Raw genomic sequence first — 21,877 nt, forward strand, 5'->3', positions numbered from 1 at the left:
AAGGATGGACTCTGGATGACAATGATGTGTTAATACAGGTTCATGGATTGTAACAAGTGTATTACTCTAATGGGGGATGTGGATACGGGGAAGGCTATACATGTGTGGGGGCAGGGTGTATATGGGAAATCTCTGGACCTTCCACTCAATTGTGCGGTGTCCTAAATTGAACTAAAAATAAAGCATATTAGAAAATAAATAAATGATAAATAAATAAATAAATAAATAAATAAATAAAATGGTAAAGGTGGCAAAATCAAGCTGGTAGGAGTTAAGTGCACATTCTCCCTCTTACCTTCCAAATACCTATAATGTGATTTCATTAATTTTATAATTAAAAACATTGATTTAAAAAATAAACATAATAGGGTTCTATTGAATACCTTTCATATTATAGCACACTGGTATGTTGTTTTAATTTTTTTTTAATGTTTATTTATTTTTGAGAGAGAGAGCGAGAACATGAGCAGGGGAGGGGCAGAGACAGACTCTGAAGCAGGCTCCGGGCTCTCAGCTGTCAGCACAGAGCCCTATGCAGGGCTCAAACCCACCAACCACAAGATCATGACCTGAGATGAAGTCAGATGCTTAACCGACTGAGCCACCTAGGCGCCCCACACTGGTATGTTTAAAAGCCTTGAATACCTCAGAATCTAAGTACTACTGAAATAGAGGTTGTAATTAATTTAACTGTATTATATAACTTAAAAATACTTGCCGTTTTCATGACTATAACCAAAAAATTCCAGAGTTCAATAAAGTGATCCAATAAATACCAGTTTCATTACCTCAATAAAAACACTCTGAAAACCTAGTAAACACTGACTACTATTTTAGATGCTCCTAGGAATTCAGATAATTTTAGTACCAAGTGTCCACACGCCTAAGGACCCCTCGTCTAATTAGGGAGAGTACAAAACACATTTACAAAGTTAAAAATTAGCCTGAGTTAATATAAGAGTTTTATTTACAAGTATGATAACAGTGCCCCCACAACAACATCAAACATATAACTAGAAGTCCTGCTTGCTGCAAAATGACAAGAAATGAGGTATTAGATATGGAATAAAAGAAACTAAACTCTACACACACAGATGAAAGACAATCCAAGAGATCACCTGATACATGAGTGACACTAATAAGGAAATTCAGCAAGATTTAGATTAAGATCAAAAAACAAAAGTCAATTGTATTCCTCTGTATCAACAATGACCAACTAAAAAAAAAATAATAAGATTCCTTTCACAACAGCAATATAAAGTATTAAGAATGTAAGCCTTAACCTACCCAAGACTGGCTAAGACTGAAATGGGGACATTTAAAAATTTTACTAGAAGACCCAGAAAACCTAACCAAATGGGTAAATACATCATCTTAAGAATGAAATGACAAACCTATACACATTGATTTTCCTATTAATATATAATTCAGTGCAACTCTAATCAAAATGCAGAATTTGGGGGAGGGGCAAACAAATACTGAAATGATTTTTAAAATACAAATTTTCAAATGGACAAAGTGAGAAATTTATCAACCAGATATTTAACACACACAACAAAACCGTAATAATAAAAATATGGCACTGACAATTTGACCAATGACCTAAAATAAGGAAGCCAAAGCAAAGACCCATACATGTGGGAATAAAGTGTATGATAGCTATGCTATCACAAATCAGAGAAAGGATGGATTACTTCACAGATGGTACGGAAAAATCCAGTTCACTCTATCACAAATAATAAAGCTGGATCTTTCTACCATTTATAAAAAATCATGTTCAAAATGAGGTGCCTGCCTGGCTTAGTATCGTGGAGCATGTTACTCTTGATCTTGGGGTTGCAAATTCAAGCCCCACAATGGGTGTAGAGATTATTTTTTTAAGTATCTTTAAAAAAGTATCCAAATGGATTAAAGCCTTATGTGTGACAGGTGAAACTATAAAGCTAAGCAAATATGTAAGAATATCTTTGTGAACTGTGGTGAAGAGCAATTTCTTTTGCAAAGACCCAAAACCCACCAACCTTAAGTGAATAACTAATTGGGTTGACTGAATCAATTAAAGATTTCTGTTCAACAAAGGTCCACAGCACAGTTAACACAGAGGGGACAGCCAAAAAGATTTCCAGTATCTAAAACCTGTACTTGGTTACTATTGAAAACTTCTACAAATCAGACAAGAAAACCAGAAAACCCAATTGAAAAACAGGCAAAGGATATGAATAGGTAATTCACAGAAAAGGAAAAACAAATGACTATTAAATACTGCACTTCACGTCTAATTGGAGAAATGCAATTAAAATGAGAAACAGCTCACATCCATGAGAAGGGCAAAAATTATCAAGTCAGAAATATCAAGTGCTCAGGAGGTGTGAGGTGGCTGAAATGTGGAACAGAGTTGTGCAAGTGTGAAGCTGGATAGCCATTCTGGGGGGCAATCTGGCAGTATCCCATGAAATTAAGTAGCCTATGGATGTATGTATGGGATCCCACTCCTGAGCAGAGTTCGACAAGACAAAACAAAGGTATTCTTGTTTAGAGTGGCAAGAAGTTGGAAAGGTAACCAACACTAAGGGGTGCCAATTATTACCAGATGGTCTTTCAGCAACAATCCACCCTCTCTACTGTGCATCAGGATGCTGGAGCTGGAACTCTATAAGCTAATTCCCCGGTGCCAAGTGGCTTCCATTAGCAAAACCTAACAGGGAGGAGATTAGAAGAAAGAACAAGAAGGGAAATCTTCATTCCTGTTCTGCTTCCCACTCGTGTCATTGACATAAAAGAAAGAGTGATGGATTCGGTTGAACATGTCAAATTGCAAGGGACAGTGGATAGCCAAGTGGAAATAAAAGCCTTAAGCACTGCATATTGTTATTTCTCTACAAAGACCTCGTCCTGTATACGTCTGTTCTGCTAAGTTAAAAAAAAAAAAAATGAATTAATAGCTAGGGAAGCAAAGGACAGTTTTATCCCTTTCTATAGGTGCTATCTTTCTGATGAGTCTAAAACGCAAATGCCATCTTGTCTCTCCTCTAAAGCCTCTGGATGGGTTCAGAATGCCCTGGGGAGGCAGTGGGCATGGGGAGAAAGCCTAATTCCTTATTAGAGCCTACCAGGTGTTGTATAAATCTGGCCTCCTCCTACCTTTCCATATCATGCAACTCACTCCACCACTCACTCTCTTCCAAGCATCAAGCCTATTTATATAAGGCCATGCTGGCCCTCTTCCCTGCCTCATGGCTTTCCTCCCTCATCCCCATTTTCCCTTTACCTAGCTGATTCCTACTGAACGTCTAGTTCTCTAATCAGGGACTTCTGCTTCATACAAGGTGTATTAGTTGTACTTTTCCCTATTCCTCCTCCTATATAAAACCAAAAACTCTGCACATGACAGGTAAAGTAAACCTAAGAAGACTCAAGGTAGAGAGAAGATGGCAGACTGCCTAGGGACTTTAGGACCAGAGGAAAAACACAGTGGGAAGTTCCCTAAGTTTTCTTTTTGCCTTATACATTCCAGACTTAGAGCTAAAGAAGGTGGCAGCTAGAAATGCCAATGAGCACAAACTAACACCAACCAAAGCCTGGCTGATCTAGCCAAGACGCCAAGAGAGGGGTAGCCCAACAAGACAGAAAGCCTTTAGACAATAACCACTCTACTCCAGCAAAACACCCCCAGCGGGGGGGGTGGGGGGGTGGGAATGTAGCCCAACTCCCACCCATGCCATCAAATATCCAGTAGGAAGCCAGGACTTTGATTCTCGCTGGTGGTAATGAGCTCCCTCTCTGGACACAGTGTCAGTGGTGACCACTTGGGTAAGCCTGGACTTCCACCTCCTCACCCCACCTAGCAGCAGTCAAGTATCCCTTTCCTGGCCACTTGAGCGAAGGTCTAGTGGGGAACCTCAACTTCTACCCCCATCTGGCAATAACAAAGGTGGAGAACTCTCTCCCTTCTCCTGCTAGAGGGTAACAAAAGCAGCCAGACCAAAAAGAAGGCTTAAATAAAACTCAAAAAGGCAGAGGAAGCACTTCAGGCCCAGGAAGAAGATTCAGTCTCAGAATGTAATACCCCAAATGGCCAAGGCTTCAACTGAAAATTAGTTGGAAGATGGCAAACTGAAAATTGTCAATCAATAGATACCAATTAGATAAAGGTCAGAATTACCTGACAAACTCTTAAAGGAGCCAATGTAAAAATGCTTCAGTGAGCAATTAAGAACACACTGGAAACAAATGAAAAAAATAGAAATTCTCAGTAAAGCAACAGAACATATAAAGAAAAACCAAATGTAAATTTTAGAACTGAAAAAAATACAATAACCAAAATAAAATCTCAAAAGATAGGCTCAACAGCAGAATGGAGAGCAGAGAAGAAAGAATTAATGAACTGGATGATGAGAAATTGCTCAATCAACACAGAAAACGGACTAGAAAGAAATTAATAGGGCCTCAGAGACCTAGGGTACTACAATTAAACATCTAACATTGATATCACTGGAATCTTAAGAGAAAACAAACAGGGCAGGGCTGAAGTACTCTGTAAAATAATAGCCAAAATCTTCCCAAATTTAACAAAAAGATGTAAGCCTAAATATTTAAGAAGGTTAGTAATTCCCGAATAGGACAAACCCAAAGAAATCCATGCCAAGACACATCATAGCAAATTCGTAAAAAGTCATCAGGTTAGGTCTCCATTAACTCCTACTTATTATCCTTCATCACTCTGTTTAGTCTCCCCTAAGATGCTGTCCCATGGTACCTCGTACTTCTCTGCCGTAAGACCCACTGCATTTCTTTCTTTCTTTTCCATCCTCACTCCCCCCTCCCCCCATACCCCATCCCCTCACCCCATCCTCCCTTCCCCCTCTCCTCCCACCCTCCTTCCTTCCTTCCTTTCTTTTCAAGAGAGAATGCAAGCAGGTAAGGGTTAGAGGGAGAGGGATAGAGGGCATCTTAAGCAGGCTCCACACCCAGCACAGAGCCCAACTCCAGGCTCAACCCCACAACTGTAAGATCATGACCTGAACCAAAATCAAAAGTCAGACACTTAACCAACTGAGCCACCCACATACCTCAACCCACTGCATTTAAAATCACTTGTTCAATTTCATCTTCCCCCACTGAACTATAAATTCCATGGGGGCAAGGATTTGGTCACTGTTACACCCACAGCTCTTAACAAAGTACCTACCAGATAAAAAGTTGGTCCACTAGTTAATATCCAAAACATGAGAAAAGCTTATATAACCCAACACACACAAAAACAACACACAAATAATCCAATTTAAAAAGTGGGCAAAAGGTGCCTGGGTGGCTCAGTTAAGCGTCCAACTTCGGCTCAGGTCATGATCTCACAGCTCATGGGTTCGAGCCCCACATCGGGCTCTGTGCTGACAGCTCAGAGCCTGGAACCTGCTTCAGATTCTGTGTCTTCCTCTCTCTCTCTCTCTCTCTCTCTCTCTCTCTCTTTCTCTCTCTCTCTCTTTCTCTCTCTCTCTCTTTCTCTCTCTCTCTCTTTCTCTCTCTCTCTCTTTCTCTCTCTCTCTCTTTCTCTCTCTCTCTCTTTCTCTCTCTCTCTCTCTCTCTCTCTCTCTCTCTCTTCCCCTCCCCAGCTTGCACACTGGCCCCTCTCTCTCAAAAATATTTTTAAAAATTTAAAAACAAACAAACACACACACAAAAAAAAAAAAACACAAGAAGATCTCAACTCACACCTGTCAAAATGGCCAAAATCACAAACACAAGAAACAACAAGTGTTGTTGAGGATGTCGAGTAAAAAGAACTCATGCATTGTTGGTGGAAATGTAAACTGGTACAACCACTGTGGAAAATAGTATCGAGGTTCCTCAAAAAATTCAAAATAGAATTACTGAATGATCCAGTAATTGTACTGCTGTCTATTTACCCAAAGAAAATGAAACACTAATTCAAAAGTATACATGCAACCCTGTATTTATTGCAGCATTATTTACAATATCCAAATTATGGAAGCAGCCCAAGTGTTCCACTGACAGATGAACAGATAAAGCAGACGTGGTGTATATACATACAATGGAAGAGTATTCAGCCATAAAAAAGAATGAAATCTTGCCATTTGCAACAACTTGCCAATACCGTATGATTTCACGCATATGAGGAATTTAACAAACAAAACAAAAAAAGAGACAAACCAAAAAAAAAAAAAAAACCCTCTTAAATACAGAAAACAAACTGATGGTTACCAGAGGGGAAGGGGGAGAGGAATGGGTCAAATACGTTATAGGGAATAAGAAAACACTTATCTTGAGGAGCACATAGTAATATAAAACATTGTTGAATCACGGTATTGTACACCTGAAACTAATGTAAAGCTGCAGGTCAACTATTGCGGAATAAAAAATTTTTTAAAGTTGCTCCATTAATGCTTACTTAACAATCAATAAATGATTCTTAAAAAAAAAAAAAAAAAAGTCCTTTCCTACCTACCAATCTATTTTTCCCTTTTCCGAAAACTGTTCCAGAGACTCGCCTCTTGTTCAGCTGTAACTGCTTCCAAGTTGGCCTGCCCTTACCTTATTAGTTTGTAGGATTCTTGCATGAAATGCAGCTGGCCAGGCATGAAGCAACAGGTAGGCATAGGAGCGAATTGCATAAACAGGGGAATACTCCCAAGTCTGAAACCCCTTCCCATAGATGAGGTAGTGTGTCTGAAAGTACAAAACAGATAGGTTCCGGGTTAAATTGGCCAGAGATCCTTGCTAGCAGGTTGCAAGTGAAGTTTCTAAGCAAAAACATTAAAGAGACAAAGATACACAAAAAATGCTGACATTCTCAACAAGATTTCCAATAGATAATCAAAATGACCCTATAGTGAACAATCTTAGGACATTTTAAATTCCACAAGACTGTTTGGTCAACGTTAAAAGCTTGAATTTTACCCTCCACTTTTTTTTTTTTTTTTTTTTGGTATTCATTAGCCAAAACAGACAAACTCTAAATCTTACCTTGTCCTTAAGCTACCTAAACATCCTTTGTTTAAAATGTAAAATAGGATTAGAAAATTTCACCTCTAAATTTTCTGTAATTGGAAGTCAGCAGACTTACAAATGTGTAAATTAAGAAATAGCAGAATAAGCATACTACTTAGTAGCTTTTTTATTTTGGCAAACATCAGAGTAACTTCAAAAGCTCAAAGCAAGTAGTTCCTTCTAGGGACTGGGATTTGGCTATACGAGCAATGGAACAGAGAGCTACTTTTTTCCCTTTAAGTTTCACAGTTGTTGGTTTTTTAAAAAGTATCTCGAGGGGCGCCTGGGTGGCGCAGTCGGTTAAGCGTCCGACTTCAGCCAGGTCACGATCTCGCGGTCTGTGAGTTTGAGCCCCGCGTCGGGCTCTGGGCTGATGGCTCAGAGCCTGGAGCCTGTTTCCGACTCTGTGTCTCCCTCTCTCTCTGCCCCTCCCCCGTTCATGCTCTGTCTCTCTCTGTCCCAAAAATAAATAAACATTGAAAAAAAAAAATTTAAAAAAAAAAATAAATAAAATAAAATAAAATAATTTTTAAGAAAATTACAAATTACATCTTTTTTGCAAGAAGCCCAATTTCCTATGGCCTTCAACAACTGATCAGCTTAGAATACAAAATCATCAGCTTAGAATACAAAAGTGAAAATAAAGTTTACTACCAGTCACACGTGTGTATTACTTGTATCTTGATTGGCAACAAGGCCCCAAGCAGTGAAATCGAGAACAAGAAAACTAAAGAAATCACCTACTGGTTCCCAGTAGTTGAAGGTTTCATCGCAGTCAGAGATGTTGCTTAAGAGAGCAGCACATAACCTTGCTGAGAGCAGACACTTGAAAGCAGTAGATCCCTCAGGTGCCCAGACTTGTCCTGCTTTGTTCCCAGACAACCTGCTCAGAAGTAAAGAAAAGATGCCTCAGCAAGACCCAACAACTAGAAGGCCTAAAACTGGACAGAAACGACAGGCATGGCAATGGTATCCAAGCACACTTAAGTAATTCACGTAACAAGTTAGTTGTTCTGAGAAATAAACAAGGGATGAAGAACTTTATTAATCTTAATTACTCCTTCCACTTCCTACTTTTAAGGGGTAAGCTCACTCATACACTTCAATTCATTGTATCCATGACACTCCTTGAAGGCCAGAAAGCTCTCATTTTCCTTTTCTTAACAAGGTCATTACTTTCCACGGCTTTACTCATCTCCCCCTTGTTCAAATGCACAGAGGCCTAATTTGTGCGACGCACATAACCTCCTCCCATTCCGTATGTTGTCGGCTCCGTTAATGCAGTCCTAACCCGCAGTGCCCCGGGAGAGACGGCTGCAGGTGCTGGAGGTTGCGGGGCCCACACTTTAGAGCAAGGGGTTAGGGCTTTGGGGGCAATGAAGGAGACTGTGAGACACCGCCAACAAAGGTATGCTCTTCGCTCTTGCCAACGTCTCCCACAGAGGCTCTGCCAACTCAAACACCACGACGCCAGCCCACTGTGGGCCTGGGCCAGCAAACAGCCTTGAAGCGACACTCCAGGCTTTCTTCCCAAGCAAAATGGGACCCATGGTGGGGGACCCGAGGAGGCGCGAAGACCGGACGTGACCCGTCCTGGAAGAGCAGAAGGACCTGGGGGAAAAAGCAGCCTGGCCGCACCCGCGCCGCCAGGGGAGACCCTCCCGAGGACAGCCCCGCGCCGCCCTGCCGCCACGCCCCCGCCGCTCCCGCACACCTACTCGGTCCGTGGCTCTGCGCCGCTCGCCTCCCGGCTGCACAGCAGCTCCCGCAGCTTCTCGGCGGCCGAAACCGTGTCCCCACCGCTGCCCCCGCTCCCCTTCAGGCGCTGACGAGCCCCTCGGCTCGCCATGGCACGGGTGAAAAAGGTAGAATTCGGCTCCCTACCAAAGTGGTGAGCGCGCAGACATAGCTTTGGCTGGCAACGGTGTCCGCCGAGGGACAAAAGTCCTTGACATGCGCAGAAAAGACTGAATTGTAGCGTTATTGGGCCAATTGGGGCAAATCCTAAGTAGAAAAGAAACGAGAACTGCGACTTGACTTTCACAACCGTAGCTATCCCTTCAGTATGTTTCTAACTGTGTCTATTCCTCCCCACTCCCCGCCTTCCTTCACTTTTCAGCACAAACGGAAAGTAACCAAACAACTCTACAGAGCACGCAGAGCTACTTCAGTTAAAGATAACAGGGCAGCTGCAGATGAAAGGGGAGGTCCTTAAAAGGTCGCGGACACCTTGCCCTTCTTCTATTTTGGTGACATCGATAGAGACAACCTGTAGCTAATTATCTGCTCCATAGAGACGAAGCCGTAATGGCAGAATGTAAAGAAAAATGAAAGCCCAAAGAAATTCTGTGCCACAAATGCAACGAGACAGGCACTGCCATTGCTACCACAGCAATTCGGTAAGCATTTTACACATTTCATCCATTTCCAATACAATAAAACAATCTTGCTCTTATCAATAAGTAAATTATAGTAAGTAAATTGACGCTCAAGTTTGCATAGCTAGGAAATGGTGGAACCATATTCCAACCCACGTCTGCCTTATTACAAAGCCCATACTATTCCCACCAGGATGAGGTGAAAGCTCCTGATGTCAACAGATGAGAGCACACCTGTGACTCCCAGGGGTTATTCATCTGTTCCTCATACCCTGCCCACAGAGTTCTATCCCATCCTGTGGACCTCTGTACCAGTAGCAGAAATGGGCCTTACAAGAAATGTTAAAGAGACTTCTGTAAGTGAGGGTAAAAGCCACTTTTGAAGTATGACAATTATGAAAGGAAAAAATTTCATGAGTAAACGCAAATACAGCAAAGGCGGTAATCACTTATAAAGCTAGTATGAAGGCTGAAAGACTAAAGTAGTAAAGTGAATTATATCTAAAAAAAATTAGTTAGGGAGACTCAAGATAAAAGGCTGTAAAATATGCCAGTGTATACATAAAACGTGCAGGGAGAGTAAAAATTAAGCTCTTTTAGGTCTTTAAACTTAAATGACCATCAAGTTAATATACACTGCTGTATACTAAGGATGTTAGATAGAGGGAGTGCTGAACTTGACAGGGTCCCAGGTTATTATTTAATACTAAAATTATTGACAATGGCGATTGATCATAGTGCTCAATTCCCACAGGCAAGTATTAGGCACCAAGTTCGGTCACCGCAGCCTAGTTGTATGTATCTCCTACAGAGACCTCCTCTCATTTCACTCCAGTGCAGGTCCCTCCCTGCCCCTACCTAGGAGTGCTACAATAGCATCCTAACAGGGGTCTCCCATTTCAAATTCATCCTATACAACACTGTCCGGTTAACTTTTTTCAAAGATTTCAATGTTTATGTTTGAGAGATAGAGGCAGAGCACAAGCTGGGGAGGGGAAGACAAAGAGGGAGACACAGAATCTGAAGCAGGCTCCTGGCTCTGAGCCATACGCACAGAACCCGAGATGGGGCTTGAACTCAAGAACCGTGAGATCATGACCTGAGCTCAAGTCAGACGCTTAACCAAATGAGCCACCCAGGCGCCCCTATCCAATCAATTTTCAAATGCACTATTCTGTATTGCCTCCTTAATCAAAAATTACCAGTCTTCCTATTGCCTGCCAAATGAAGTACACTTTATTCTAGCATTCATTTCTTACATCAACTAAATCCGGCCCTAACCTACTTTCCTGATCTAATCTCCCACTACTTCCCTATACACATTTACATTCCAACTAACTAGCCTGAAAAGTGTCCCAGATGCTTCCTTATCTGTACCTCTGCCTGGAATGCAAGTCCTCTGTGGGGAAATAGGATCTACTTACATAAATAGGTTAGAAAAACGCTTAGGGCATGAAAGCCACCACCACGGAGTGAAAACGCCTGAAGATAGCTAGTAAGATATTGTAATGGGATCACGAGTAACTTGTTATATACTTGCAGGAAATTACATTCCACCTGACACCAATATACTATTATACTTTGATCACAAACTCCACTTGCCCCCCAGACCCTTTGCTTCTTACACACACAAGTTAATCATTACTATCTGATTGTTTTCTTCACGTTTACCACATGTGTAAGATCTTGAGCGCTCAGTAAATACGGAGACAAAAGGCCTGTTTGGGGATCTTGTCTCCTCCTGGATGTTAGCCTCTCTTGTGTTCAATTCTGCATCCACTCTCTTGCTGGACAAAAGAGAACTCCAAACTCATAGTCTGTGACAGTCCTCCTTGCCTAACAGTCCTCCTGTCACATCGCTACTCTTGTTTTAAGATCCAGCTCAAATGCTACCTTGTCCATGTACTAGGCACCACTGGGGATAGAAGCAAGCTATAAATCACATTACCTGCCCTCTATTCATTTATAGTGTATGTAGAAAGCTAAGCAATAAATGTATCCTTAAGAGATCTTTGGTCTTTACCCCACTCCCCAAACTGTTATGCCATTTTTCCCATCCCCGTTAATGATACTTCTGTTCTTCCAGATCAAAAACCATAGTCAGTCCTGCTTGATTCCTGTTTCTTCAGCCCCACACCCTTCACCCATGCACATGTAGTTCATCAGCAAATACTTTTAAATATTACTCAACCCAACAACGTCTTACCATCCTGGTCCAGGTGACCATTATCTCTGGTTGTGTTACTGTAATAACCTCCTAATATGTTTCTTGGCTTCCATTCTTGCCTTCCCACATGTTTTTCTCCAAATACAAGAATAAGACAGTTATTTCCTACTGAGTTTACAATATAAGTCCAATCTGTGGAGACTAACTATTCATTAACAGGAACATCCATTAATTAATATTAGAGTACTCTATCATTCTGTAGAGTCCTGGGCTGAGCCAATGAGCTGAGCCAATCTCCCAGTGTCTCTTAGAGATGCTTGTAACAGAAGCCTCCAAAATACAGGAGGACTAAGTTTACAGTTGAGAGGCTACTAATGAAGAAGACTAGTTTGGAAGAAATACCAATGGCAGAAGGAAAATGGGCTTTAGAGTCAGACCCAAGTGTGAACTCTAGTTAATCTGACATTAACCAGTTCCATGACTTCAACAGTAGTCAACCATGGAATAAATACTGTAATAATACCAAGACTAATTATGGAGCCTTTCAACCTACCCAAGCTAATAAATGTTGGTCTGACTCCAAAAACCACTCTAGTAAGTTGATGTAATGATGTAATACAATAGGGTTAAAGGAAGAGGAATTAGCAGTGTGGAAAATATAAATATAAGACACTCAAATTCTACTGCATCTTCAGCAACAGAGCATCTAAAGTACAAGACAGTTTTGTTGTATTTGTTTTCCTAGTCATTTTTCAGCATCAAAATACTGTAAACTCCAAAGGTCACCAGTCACATTATAGTCTGTTAAGTTTAAGTGACAGAGCCACAAGTTTCTTTTTTACTTTTTAATATTTTTAATTTCTTTTTATTTTAGCGAGACAGAGTGCATGAGCAGGGGAGAGGGGCAGAAGGAGAGAGAGACTCTTAAGCAGGCTCCATGCTCCACGCAGAGCCTGACACAGGGCTCGATCCCATGACCCTGGGATCATGACCTGAGCCAAAATCAAGAGTTGGATACTCAACACTCAACCCACTGAGCCACCCAGGTGCCCTGAGCCACAAGTTTCTCTAGAATCAACCAACACTGGCCAAAGTCACAAGGTTAAAGATTTTACAAAAAACACAGTTCAGAAAAGACTACTAGTTATAACTTGGTCTTTTTCATTGGCATCTGCACCCATATCCACAGCCACGGGGATCACTCTGGAAAAATGAATTTACTAAACTACCGAGGTATTACATGTAGTCTTTGCTGAATCTCTTTCCTAAGCTGCGACTGCATTGATGACACCTGTTGCTGGGGGAGGGCTTTGTCACACGTCTGGTAAGTCAATCGATAGCAGAGACTGACCTGTTGAGTCTTTGGATGCTGAAAACGACTGAGGAACTGTATGGATACGACAGTGTCCCGGGACACTGCTCGGGCCACCGTGTGAAATTCTAGTTCATCAAATCCTTTCTTCTCATCTAACCAAAAACTAATATCATGAACATAGCATGGAGGATACAGGCAATAGCTTTTAAAGGGTTCTATACTCCCAGAGACAAAATTTTTCAGGAAACGGTGGTCAAAGGTCCACAGCATCCTCCAGTCAGAGATGCCCCAGACAAGCATGGCTAGTAGGTCCAAGTTCATAGACACAAACATAAAACACTGGTCTTTGTGCATAATGCCTGTAGCAGATGCGACGACAGACCCAATAATCAGAGCCTTGGCACAATCTGGGCCAAAATTAGGACGCTTCACATTAATAATATACTCTTTGCCATTTGGTTGAAAGACAAATTCCACTGAACTGCTCGGCTGAGAGCCCTCCAGCAATGTGTGGGTGAGAAGGCTATCAAGAAAACCCTTCAGGTGCTCCAGTAGTGACTGAAGACAACCATCCTTCAGATTTTTATTAAACCCGATGACAAATAAAGTCTCATGAAATGCTGGCATTGTGAAAGGCAAGATGCGGCACTTCCGAAAGACAGGTCCACTGAGGATGTGCAGGGAACCTGGGACAAAGTCCGGTGCTTGGATGACAGCCTGAACATGAACTAGGAGAGAAGGCCTAAGGCAGACCGTGGTTTGGCCATAGCTTTCTTCATGAGCTTCTTCCTTACTGTCGCTTCCAGGATCCTTGAGAAGGCTAAGTTCTGAAAATAGCGCCAGAAAGTCCTCCATGTCTTGTGTTGTCCCATCAGTCAGGGACTCAGAATTTGAGTCATCTTCACGGAGACTAATCCAAAAGGCAGCTGACAGAATGTCACAGTTCCAGGAAGTGAGAGCACTAGTGCTTCCCTGTGGCAGCAAAGGGAAGGGACGCTTCAGCCTTTTTAGAGGGAAAACTTTGCCCAATTCCGCAATGAGTTTCTCATTAATGGTTCTGACAGGATGACATGAAGGTGCTTCTAGGAAACCTCTGTTTAAGCACACATAAAAATAACTTTTTAAACTTGAAACAATAAAGAGTTAGAATGGATCTAAAATTAAAAGCACAAATAGCACAGAAAAGAATTATCTTTAAAGTGATCCTGAAAGCAAATAAAAAAAAAAACCATCTACCATAATAAATAGAGATATCACGTGCTTCAGACCTCTGACAGCCACGATCCCGATGATATACCACAAAATGTGACAAATTTTAATTCTAAAAAGGCTTGTGGAGGGCCAGACTGACAGGAATTCATAGCACCAACATCATTAACAATTTATATTGCACCCATTCAATATACGGTTGCCATCAAAGCAACGGAGATACAACTAGAGATAGAAGTAACTTCTGGTAAAACAGCAGGTTACCTGTTCAACTTTCCTGCAAGTGCTTCTGGTTCTGGAAAGGAAAACCACCGGCTACCCACTTTGGTCCTGAAGATTCTGGGCTGTGAATCTTCAAAGGGTAAGCTCCGGGTGAAGATATGGTTCAAAGCACCTTCTACATGAAAGGACTTATCTTGACTCCTGGCAAAAACAGTCACCAAGTATGGAGTCAGTGAGTCTTTTCTCTTTCTTTCTCTTCTTTCTTTCTTATTTATTTATTGCCATTTTTTAAAAAGCAAGTATCTCTAGGGACCAAAGCAGGAAATTGGTAGGGGAAAGTCTGCCTATGAGATTTTTTTCATTATTAGTGAAAGAAATGAAAAAGGCTCAGACCTCTGTTATTACTTACCTATATCCAGTGCACTTGTACCCTGGCACAGCCTCACAGCTGAAGGGATGCACGTCACTTAAAATGAATCCCCCCAGAGCTGCCATGGCAACTACTTGCCAACTGTTATGCCATTCTCTTGTGGGCTTATCAGCAGGAGTCCCACCTTGTCCTCTACACAATGCCACATAGACTTCTCCTTCCGGTGCGAGAACATCTTTACAGCTAACAGGGAGGAGGACACCAGCATTTTATCAAAACCAGTTGAAATTACCATAGGAAATAAGCTGTATACACATGGTTTGGCTGTGAAATAATTAAAATCCTATCATATCTATTTACAAAGGTCCACAGACTTCAAACCTGCAAAGGAAGCAGCTGGAAGTAAGAATGTAAAATCAATGTTCAACTCGTAACTGATACTCGTGGCTGACCAGGGTATTATCTGGCTTTGTATCTGCAGTGTTCATCATAAACAGGTCATAGAAAGGTCAATATCTGCAAAGTTCCTATACACGATTCATTTCCCAGTTTAGAGAGTTGTTCTTGTAAATTCACTTCCCTTCCTATTAAAATTCTATACTTCAAATACTAACTTGAAATCTTGGCTCTGTGAAAAGTTTCTTGACAACTGTGACCTCCCCCCACCCCCAGAGACCTCCAATAGTATCACATGTTTTGGTAGAATAGTGTAAAGCACAGTTTTTAGTTCACGATAATTTGAGGTAGTTACCATTAATATCCTATCCTGTTTATGGATGAAGAGGCACAAGTATGTAAGGATCAAGTAAGCTTACCCCAAATCACACAATTACTAAGAGGTGGGTGGGGATTTGAATCCAGGCAGTTTGGCTCCTAAACCCATGCTTTTAGCCATTACATTATACTGGCTACCGTTATTTTGCATTATCCAAAATAGGTGATCCTCCCCTTACAAGCCCAACTACTATTTGTACTTTTATGTAACTTTTAGGGTTATATGCCTGCCCTTCCAACTAGATTGTGGATTCCTCTGGAGCTTTATTTTCTCTCTAAACCCATCATAGTAACTTACACACGTATGCCTTATTTCCCAAACTAAAATGTTTCCAGTGCAGTAACTATGTAATGTACATCTTCAACATGTTACTTGTGAGTGCTCTCATTTCCTCACCTCTGGAAAAACTTGGCAAGCAGTTCCCTGTTCTTAGCAACTCCAGCTTTGCGTCCACAGTGCGGAAAATTAAAATAAATCCGATCAAACTCCCTGTGGTGCAGTTCAAAGGCATCTGCCAGCTGGGTGCAGTCCACACCAAAACGCACCTCAGTACCTGGCACGAAATACAGACAGGAAGATGTCTCAAGGCCTGAATCCCTCCCTAACGTGGACCGTACAAAACAACCCAGGTGGAAACCCACAGGCTGCTTTTAGGTAACCGGACGCTCAAATGCAATTAAACGCCCCGCCCATTCCACTTCTGGCCCGGCCGGCAGCGGGGCGGGGCTTCGCGGAGGGGTTTGCTTCGCTACCTCGCTCGCGCAGGCGCTGCAGATTCTCCTGGGCCACCGGATCTCCGGCCAAGTCGGCCGGGCGCTGGAGGCAGGTGGCGGTTACACTGGTGCTGTCATCCAGGGTCTCGCTCAGGGCCGCGGCGAAGGAGAAATTCCCCTCCCCAACCAACAGGAGGCGCCGAGGGGCCATGGCCTCAACGTGCTCCCCTCTCGCGTCCTCCGAGGCGCCAGTTTCTTACGTCACTTCCTGTGGGGGGGGTGGTCTCTGGCGGGCCACCTCTTTTTGCGTCGCTGATTGATGATGCGCCGGCAGCGTCTAGTGGTGTTGACAAACTGGTACAGCGACTGGGAGGGAGGGGGATGAAATAGCTATGAGCGCAAAAGTTAGACACGGACCACCCTGTCTCCTCATTCCGCACACCCTTAGGAGTGTCGCAATAAATGCCTTTTAGCCCGAGGCTGCCCTGAGCGACTTCGTCACATCTGCATGAGGTCACAAGCAATCACTAGCGCAGAGGGGCAGGCCCGGGGCGAGGCGAGTTCGGAGTGAAAGAAGCGCGGCGGGGCTGAGGTCGAGAGGTTGGGCTGTGTCCTGCAGGTTACTGTCAACAGAGGGTTTTATAACAGCCTTCCACTCGTCCGAAATGGCTGCTGCTCACTCTCTCTGCTGCTCGGGATTTCTCCAGGTGCTTCTATCTCCTACCTTTTTTTCATTCAAGAAATACTGAGTGGCTGTTACGTGCCAGACCTTGACGGAGTTATAAACACATGGGTGAATAAGGTGTGGCCTATGATTTCACGGAGCTTGTAGTCTGGCGGAGACTGCACGGCAAAAGAGGCAATTCTGCTACAGCGGGAAGCGATGCTATGAGTGGAGTCACAGAAGGTTTTAGAACCTTACCGAGTTCTGGGATGAAGTGGAAAGATACCCTAAAGGAAGTGAATTTGAGTTGAAAGCTAAGGGGGAAGTGCACCTGACCTGGATAAAGAGAAGTGAAGAGACAGAAAGAACAATATATGCAAAAGCGTGATAGAGAAACACATTAGATGAGTTTGGCTGAAATGTAGTTGGAGGGAGAGTGAGTAGTAGGTGAGACTGAAGCGTTAAGCAGGGGCCAGGTCATATAGAACATCGTAAGCCATTTTAACAGCCTGAATCTTATTCCGAAAACAGTGGCCAGCCACTGAAAGATTTTAAATAGGAAGAGGACACAATAAGACTTTCATTTTCACACATTCTTCGTTCCTGTGGAGAAAGGATTGGAGAAGACCAAGGCTGACGGCAAAGACATCAGATAGGCAACTATAGCAATAATGGTGACAAGAACTGGTAGTGATCTAAACTGGAACTTGGCAGTGGGGATGGAAGTGAACTGATTAGAAAATCAGTTAAGACTTAGGTACTGAGTGGATGTAAGGGCTTGAAAGAGGAATCAGTCAAAGATAAGCCTCAGGTTTGGGGCCTAGACAACTGAGTGGATGGTGATGTCTGTCCTGACGGCCCCAAGGACAGTGTCACCTTGGTCTACAGTCTGAATACTAGGCTTGTCAGACTTTGTGGGACCAACTACTCTTTAGTCACCATGCTGTTTGTTGACATCAGTGCATGCATCTATCTTCACAAAGGCACGTAGTGTGAGGGCAACTACCTTCAAAGTTGCAGTATTGGCTTTGCCCCTACTTGTGGAAAGGTGGCTCAGTGGATTGTAACTCTAAAATCATGGCTTCCTGGCCATGGTGATCTCGATGACCTACATTCTTTCGTTGCTTGGAGAATGGGAAATGCCGGGTTTGGTGATATCTCTTCCTTCAAAAAAATGGAAGAGCTGAATAAGATTTTCTATCACTGTCCTATGAAATCTTCAAACAACACAAGCCACTCAACACCAAAATGGTCTTCAGCGAAGGTACTGTCTTGCCCCCAAGTCAAGGGACCACAGTCACCTTTTGGCCCAAAATAAAAATGGCTAGGTTTTTGCTTCCTCACAAAAAATTGAAATTCAGACATTAGTCATCTGATATGTGCAAAGCACTGTTGACTGGGAGGGCAGGTGAAGGGAGAGGGTGTGATAATAAGATACAGGTCTTGTCCTCAAGGGATGTACACGGTTTAGCATAGAATATTCAACACAAACTTCAACACACATTTGAAGAACTCTAAAATACGGTAGAAAGTTAAAGATATGAGGATATCATTGTGTGTGAAACAAAGGAGAGAGAAGTTAACTTGAGGAAAGACATCATGGAAGAAGTGGCATTTGGCCTGAGTCCAGAAAGAAGGAAGCTATCACTTATTGAACATTTGTTGTGTTACCTAGTTTTCTAACTCTCACTTCTGCCTGTTCTCTTTGACTATAGCACTATTCTCTGTCCTTAAACTCTTACATCTCAAAATCTCCTGAGCATTTACCTAGTTTTCCATATATATTGGGATACTGAAGGTTTTCCTCTTTTGAGGGTGCCATTCAATATACATAGCCCTCTGTTACTTTTGATTGAAAAGGTAGGTCAAAGGATTCATGGACCAGGAAGGAAAGACACAGAACCACAACTAAATTGGGAGAAGAGCACAGATCCTTGGTAAGGTGTGCTTATGTTATGCTTGGCTGTAGGTGAGAAAGGGATGAATGCCTTTTCTGTGCCCTAGTTTATGCAACTATCTTTTCTGTTTTTGCCTTTTCCCAGAGACAAGCCCTTGCCTATTTCTTTGCAAACCCACACTATGGCAGCATCATTAATGCAGACGGCCATGCTGAAGTGTGGACAGATTGGAATAGTATGTCCAAGTTTTTCCAGTATGGATGGAGATGTACCACTAATGAGAATACCTATTCAAACCGTACCCTGATAGGCAACTGGAACCAGGAAAGATATGACCTAAGGAATATCGTGCAACCCAAACCTTTGCCTTCCCAGGTAATCTAAGCTTCCCCTGTTTCCTTCTGTTAACAAAAGAAATACCAGTGGCCGTTTTAGAGGTAGGAATCTGAAAACTTCCTTGCTGAGATCTCTGAGGCTTCTCTGTTCATTGAGGTGGTTGGGAGTGGATAGCAGTCTTCAGCTGGAACTCCTATCATATTTTACTATGAAGTAGAATATTAAAGTAATAAAAGAAGGGGTACTCTTTTTCTCTTGATTCTCTTTGACTTTATTCATCAACATAAATATGTGTCTTCTGACTCAGGCTGTCTACCTGCATTTCATTTATCTGCATCTTGCCCTGGAATCTTTCCTAAACACACAAACACATAAAGGACATGAAAGTTAGTAGAATGTAGACTGACAACATATAGACCTCTAGTCGATCCAAAATATAATAGACCCCATTAGGATTCATGTCATTGTGTCCTTTATTTCCCAGTATTAGGTGTAGACTCCTGTATTTTTCATTGATTGCCTTTTCTTTCCAGTTTGGACACTACTTTGAAACAACATATGATACAAGCTGTAACAACAAAATGCCACTTTCAACACATAGTAGGTGGACTATTTTTTACAATCCTTATATTCTCAGGACCTAACTCAGTGCCTGGAACGTAGAAGAAACTCTGATGAAAGTAAACTGAGTGAGTGAAGAAGTGAATGACTGAGTGAATGATTTCTCTCTTTTCTCAGTTCTGACAGGACTCCCTAGACTTCCTTCTCTCAGAAATAAGAGTGTAGCCAATTACTAAGGCTCCTCGCTGTTGACTGATTCCACTTGACCTTCCTTCTCTTTTCTCTTCCCTCAGGATTTAAGCGAGAGCCTCACTCGTTCCCAGGACATCAACCTGAGCTGGATCCTCCTGGATACAAATGCACAGAAAAGTCAACTTACATGACTAGCTACTCAGACCCTCAAATTGGGCATGACTCTGCATGTGTGTGGAATCCTAATAACTGCCGACTTAAGGAGCCAGGATTCTAAGAAGGAATAAGAGGCTTCATTTTTCCAGAATAGATTGTAGGAGGGAGCATATTCTAAGCACAACTAAGAATCTAGCTGACGAGAGCACAATTTCACAATCTGAATAAAGAAAGCACGGAGAATATTCCCTACCCCCTTTTTTGTTTGTCCGAATCAAGATTTAAATGTCAAATTTAAGTTCGTTGCATCTGCTCTTAGGTCTACATTACGAGGTAGTAGGAGAAAGTTCAAAAGAAGTATTTCAAATCTGCAACCACTTTGCTCTTCCCTGCCTTCCATTCATGGCAGACCTGCAAAATCCAGCATAAGGTTATGTCTGGCTAGATGCTTCCTGAATGTGAGCCTGGCATTCACAGTCAGTGTAACTTCTTTGTGACCTTAGTGAACATCTCCTCATAAGAACTAGAAAAACAACTTTTTAAAAATATTATAGTGAATTTAAAACGTGCAAAATCAGACAGAATAGTCTAGTGAACTCCCATCACCCAGTGTGCACAATTTAACCAGTCTTAACTATTCCTATCAACTTTCTCTATTTCTTTAAATTAATTATGGAGCAGATCTCCCAAATTATATCATGTTGTCTGTCAAGATTTCAGTATGTATCTCAAAAAGATAAGGACTGTAGGTGTTTTATTCCTTCACAGAGACCATCACAGAAACCTCATCAAACAAAGCTGAGTTTCTAAGCCTGCAGCAAACAAGAGCAACTTGACAAAATCTTGGAGAGAATTCAAAAGGGGAATGTTGTGAGGGGTAGAGGGTATTTTTAGAGACTTGGGGTTACTTTAAGATGGGTCTTGCAAAGCGGGGAACTGGTAGGGATTGAGATAAGATTTGGGACTAGTCCAGGGTTAGTGTGCACAGGGAGGAAAGAGTCTACATTTTAATACAGTTAAACTTACCAATATTTTACTTTTTTATTTTGTTGCCTGTTTATTATGACAATATAACATATGGGAGAGGTCTCCCATATATTTCCTCCCAAACCTTAATTATTTTATGTTACAGACACAGATATGGAATTTACGTCGTATGTGTATATGTATATAGTTAGGTCGTAACTAAGTTTCATTTTTTTCTATGTGACTGTCCAGTTTTCCCAGCATTAATTATTGAAAAGACCATACTTTCTCCACTGCTCTCCTATGCCATTTTTATTGTAAATCAACTGTGTATACTTAGACCTCTTTCTGGCTATTACATTCCATTGGCCTGTCATTGCATATGCTAGCTTAGCCACAATGCCTCTCTATCATAATTATGACAATTTTGTAAATCTTAATATCTAATAAATCAGATAACTCCACCTTGTTTTTCTTCAAAAGTGTGTTAGTTATTTTTAACCCTTTGAAGTTCTATACAAATCTTAGGGTCAGCTTGTCAGGTTTCACAAAAAGATACTGGTAAGGTATTGGTGGAAACTGCATTGCATTGTTGAATTTGAGTTATTCTGTCTTATTAATTCTAATAATTCATTGGTATGTGTTCTTGCAATATTAATAATATTTGGCACGTATTTTTGCACATATATGTGTTATATATCCTATTCTGTTTCCTGTGTATCCAGTATGTTTTTTAATTTGCGGTAAAATATATATAACATAAACTTACCATTTTAACTATTTTTAAGTGTACAATTCAGTGCCATTATGTATATTCACAGTGTTGTACAATTATCACCGCTGTCTATTTCCAGAACTTTGTCATTATCCCAAACTGAAGCTCTGGACCAATTGAACATTGACTTCTCATTTCTCCCTTCTCCTAGTCCCTGGTAACCATTGTTGTACTC

The 21,877-nt window shown here is 41.7% G+C and overlaps 3 protein-coding genes across 5 annotated transcripts in view; 1 reads left to right on the forward strand and 2 right to left on the reverse strand.

Annotated features, from left to right (window-relative positions):
* Positions 1-8,960, reverse strand: part of ALG9 (ALG9 alpha-1,2-mannosyltransferase) — a 97,159-nt gene extending 88,199 nt beyond the window's left edge. Inside the window, exons 1-3 of one of the 3 annotated variants that reach the window (XM_047071529.1) lie at positions 8,724-8,959; positions 7,750-7,888; positions 6,550-6,684 (exon numbers count right to left, since the gene is read on the reverse strand). In XM_047071529.1, the coding sequence (XP_046927485.1) occupies positions 6,550-6,684; positions 7,750-7,888; positions 8,724-8,854 (405 nt within the window). In that variant the 5' untranslated portion in view covers positions 8,855-8,959. Of the gene's footprint in view, positions 1-6,549; positions 6,685-7,749; positions 7,889-8,719 lie in introns of all 3 variants that reach the window. The other 2 variants (XM_047071531.1, XM_047071530.1) reach the window with 2 other exon arrangements.
* A 3,612-nt stretch (positions 8,961-12,572) lies between these two features.
* FDXACB1 (ferredoxin-fold anticodon binding domain containing 1) lies at positions 12,573-16,382 on the reverse strand. The gene is made up of 5 exons (XM_047072430.1): positions 16,194-16,382; positions 15,838-15,994; positions 14,706-14,909; positions 14,339-14,497; positions 12,573-13,958 (listed from the first exon to the last, which is right to left on the reverse strand). Exons 1-5 carry the CDS (start codon positions 16,363-16,365, stop codon positions 12,776-12,778), a joined length of 1,875 nt encoding a protein of 624 aa, XP_046928386.1. The 5' UTR covers positions 16,366-16,382; the 3' UTR covers positions 12,573-12,775.
* A 1,308-nt stretch (positions 16,383-17,690) lies between these two features.
* Positions 17,691-21,391, forward strand: CFAP68 (cilia and flagella associated protein 68). Its single transcript, XM_047071327.1, has 4 exons — positions 17,691-18,082; positions 18,861-19,091; positions 19,586-19,652; positions 19,907-21,391. The coding sequence occupies exons 1-4, from the start codon at positions 17,951-17,953 to the stop codon at positions 20,080-20,082; spliced, it is 606 nt and encodes a 201-aa protein (XP_046927283.1). The 5' UTR covers positions 17,691-17,950; the 3' UTR covers positions 20,083-21,391.
* Positions 21,392-21,877: the final 486 nt, after the last annotated feature.

The sequence above is a fragment of the Lynx rufus genome, unplaced genomic scaffold (assembly GCF_022079265.1).
Source record: "Lynx rufus isolate CCGP_SWC_20201006 ecotype Redwood Valley unplaced genomic scaffold, mLynRuf1.p SCAF_9, whole genome shotgun sequence".
Classification (NCBI taxonomy): Eukaryota; Metazoa; Chordata; class Mammalia; order Carnivora; family Felidae; genus Lynx; species Lynx rufus.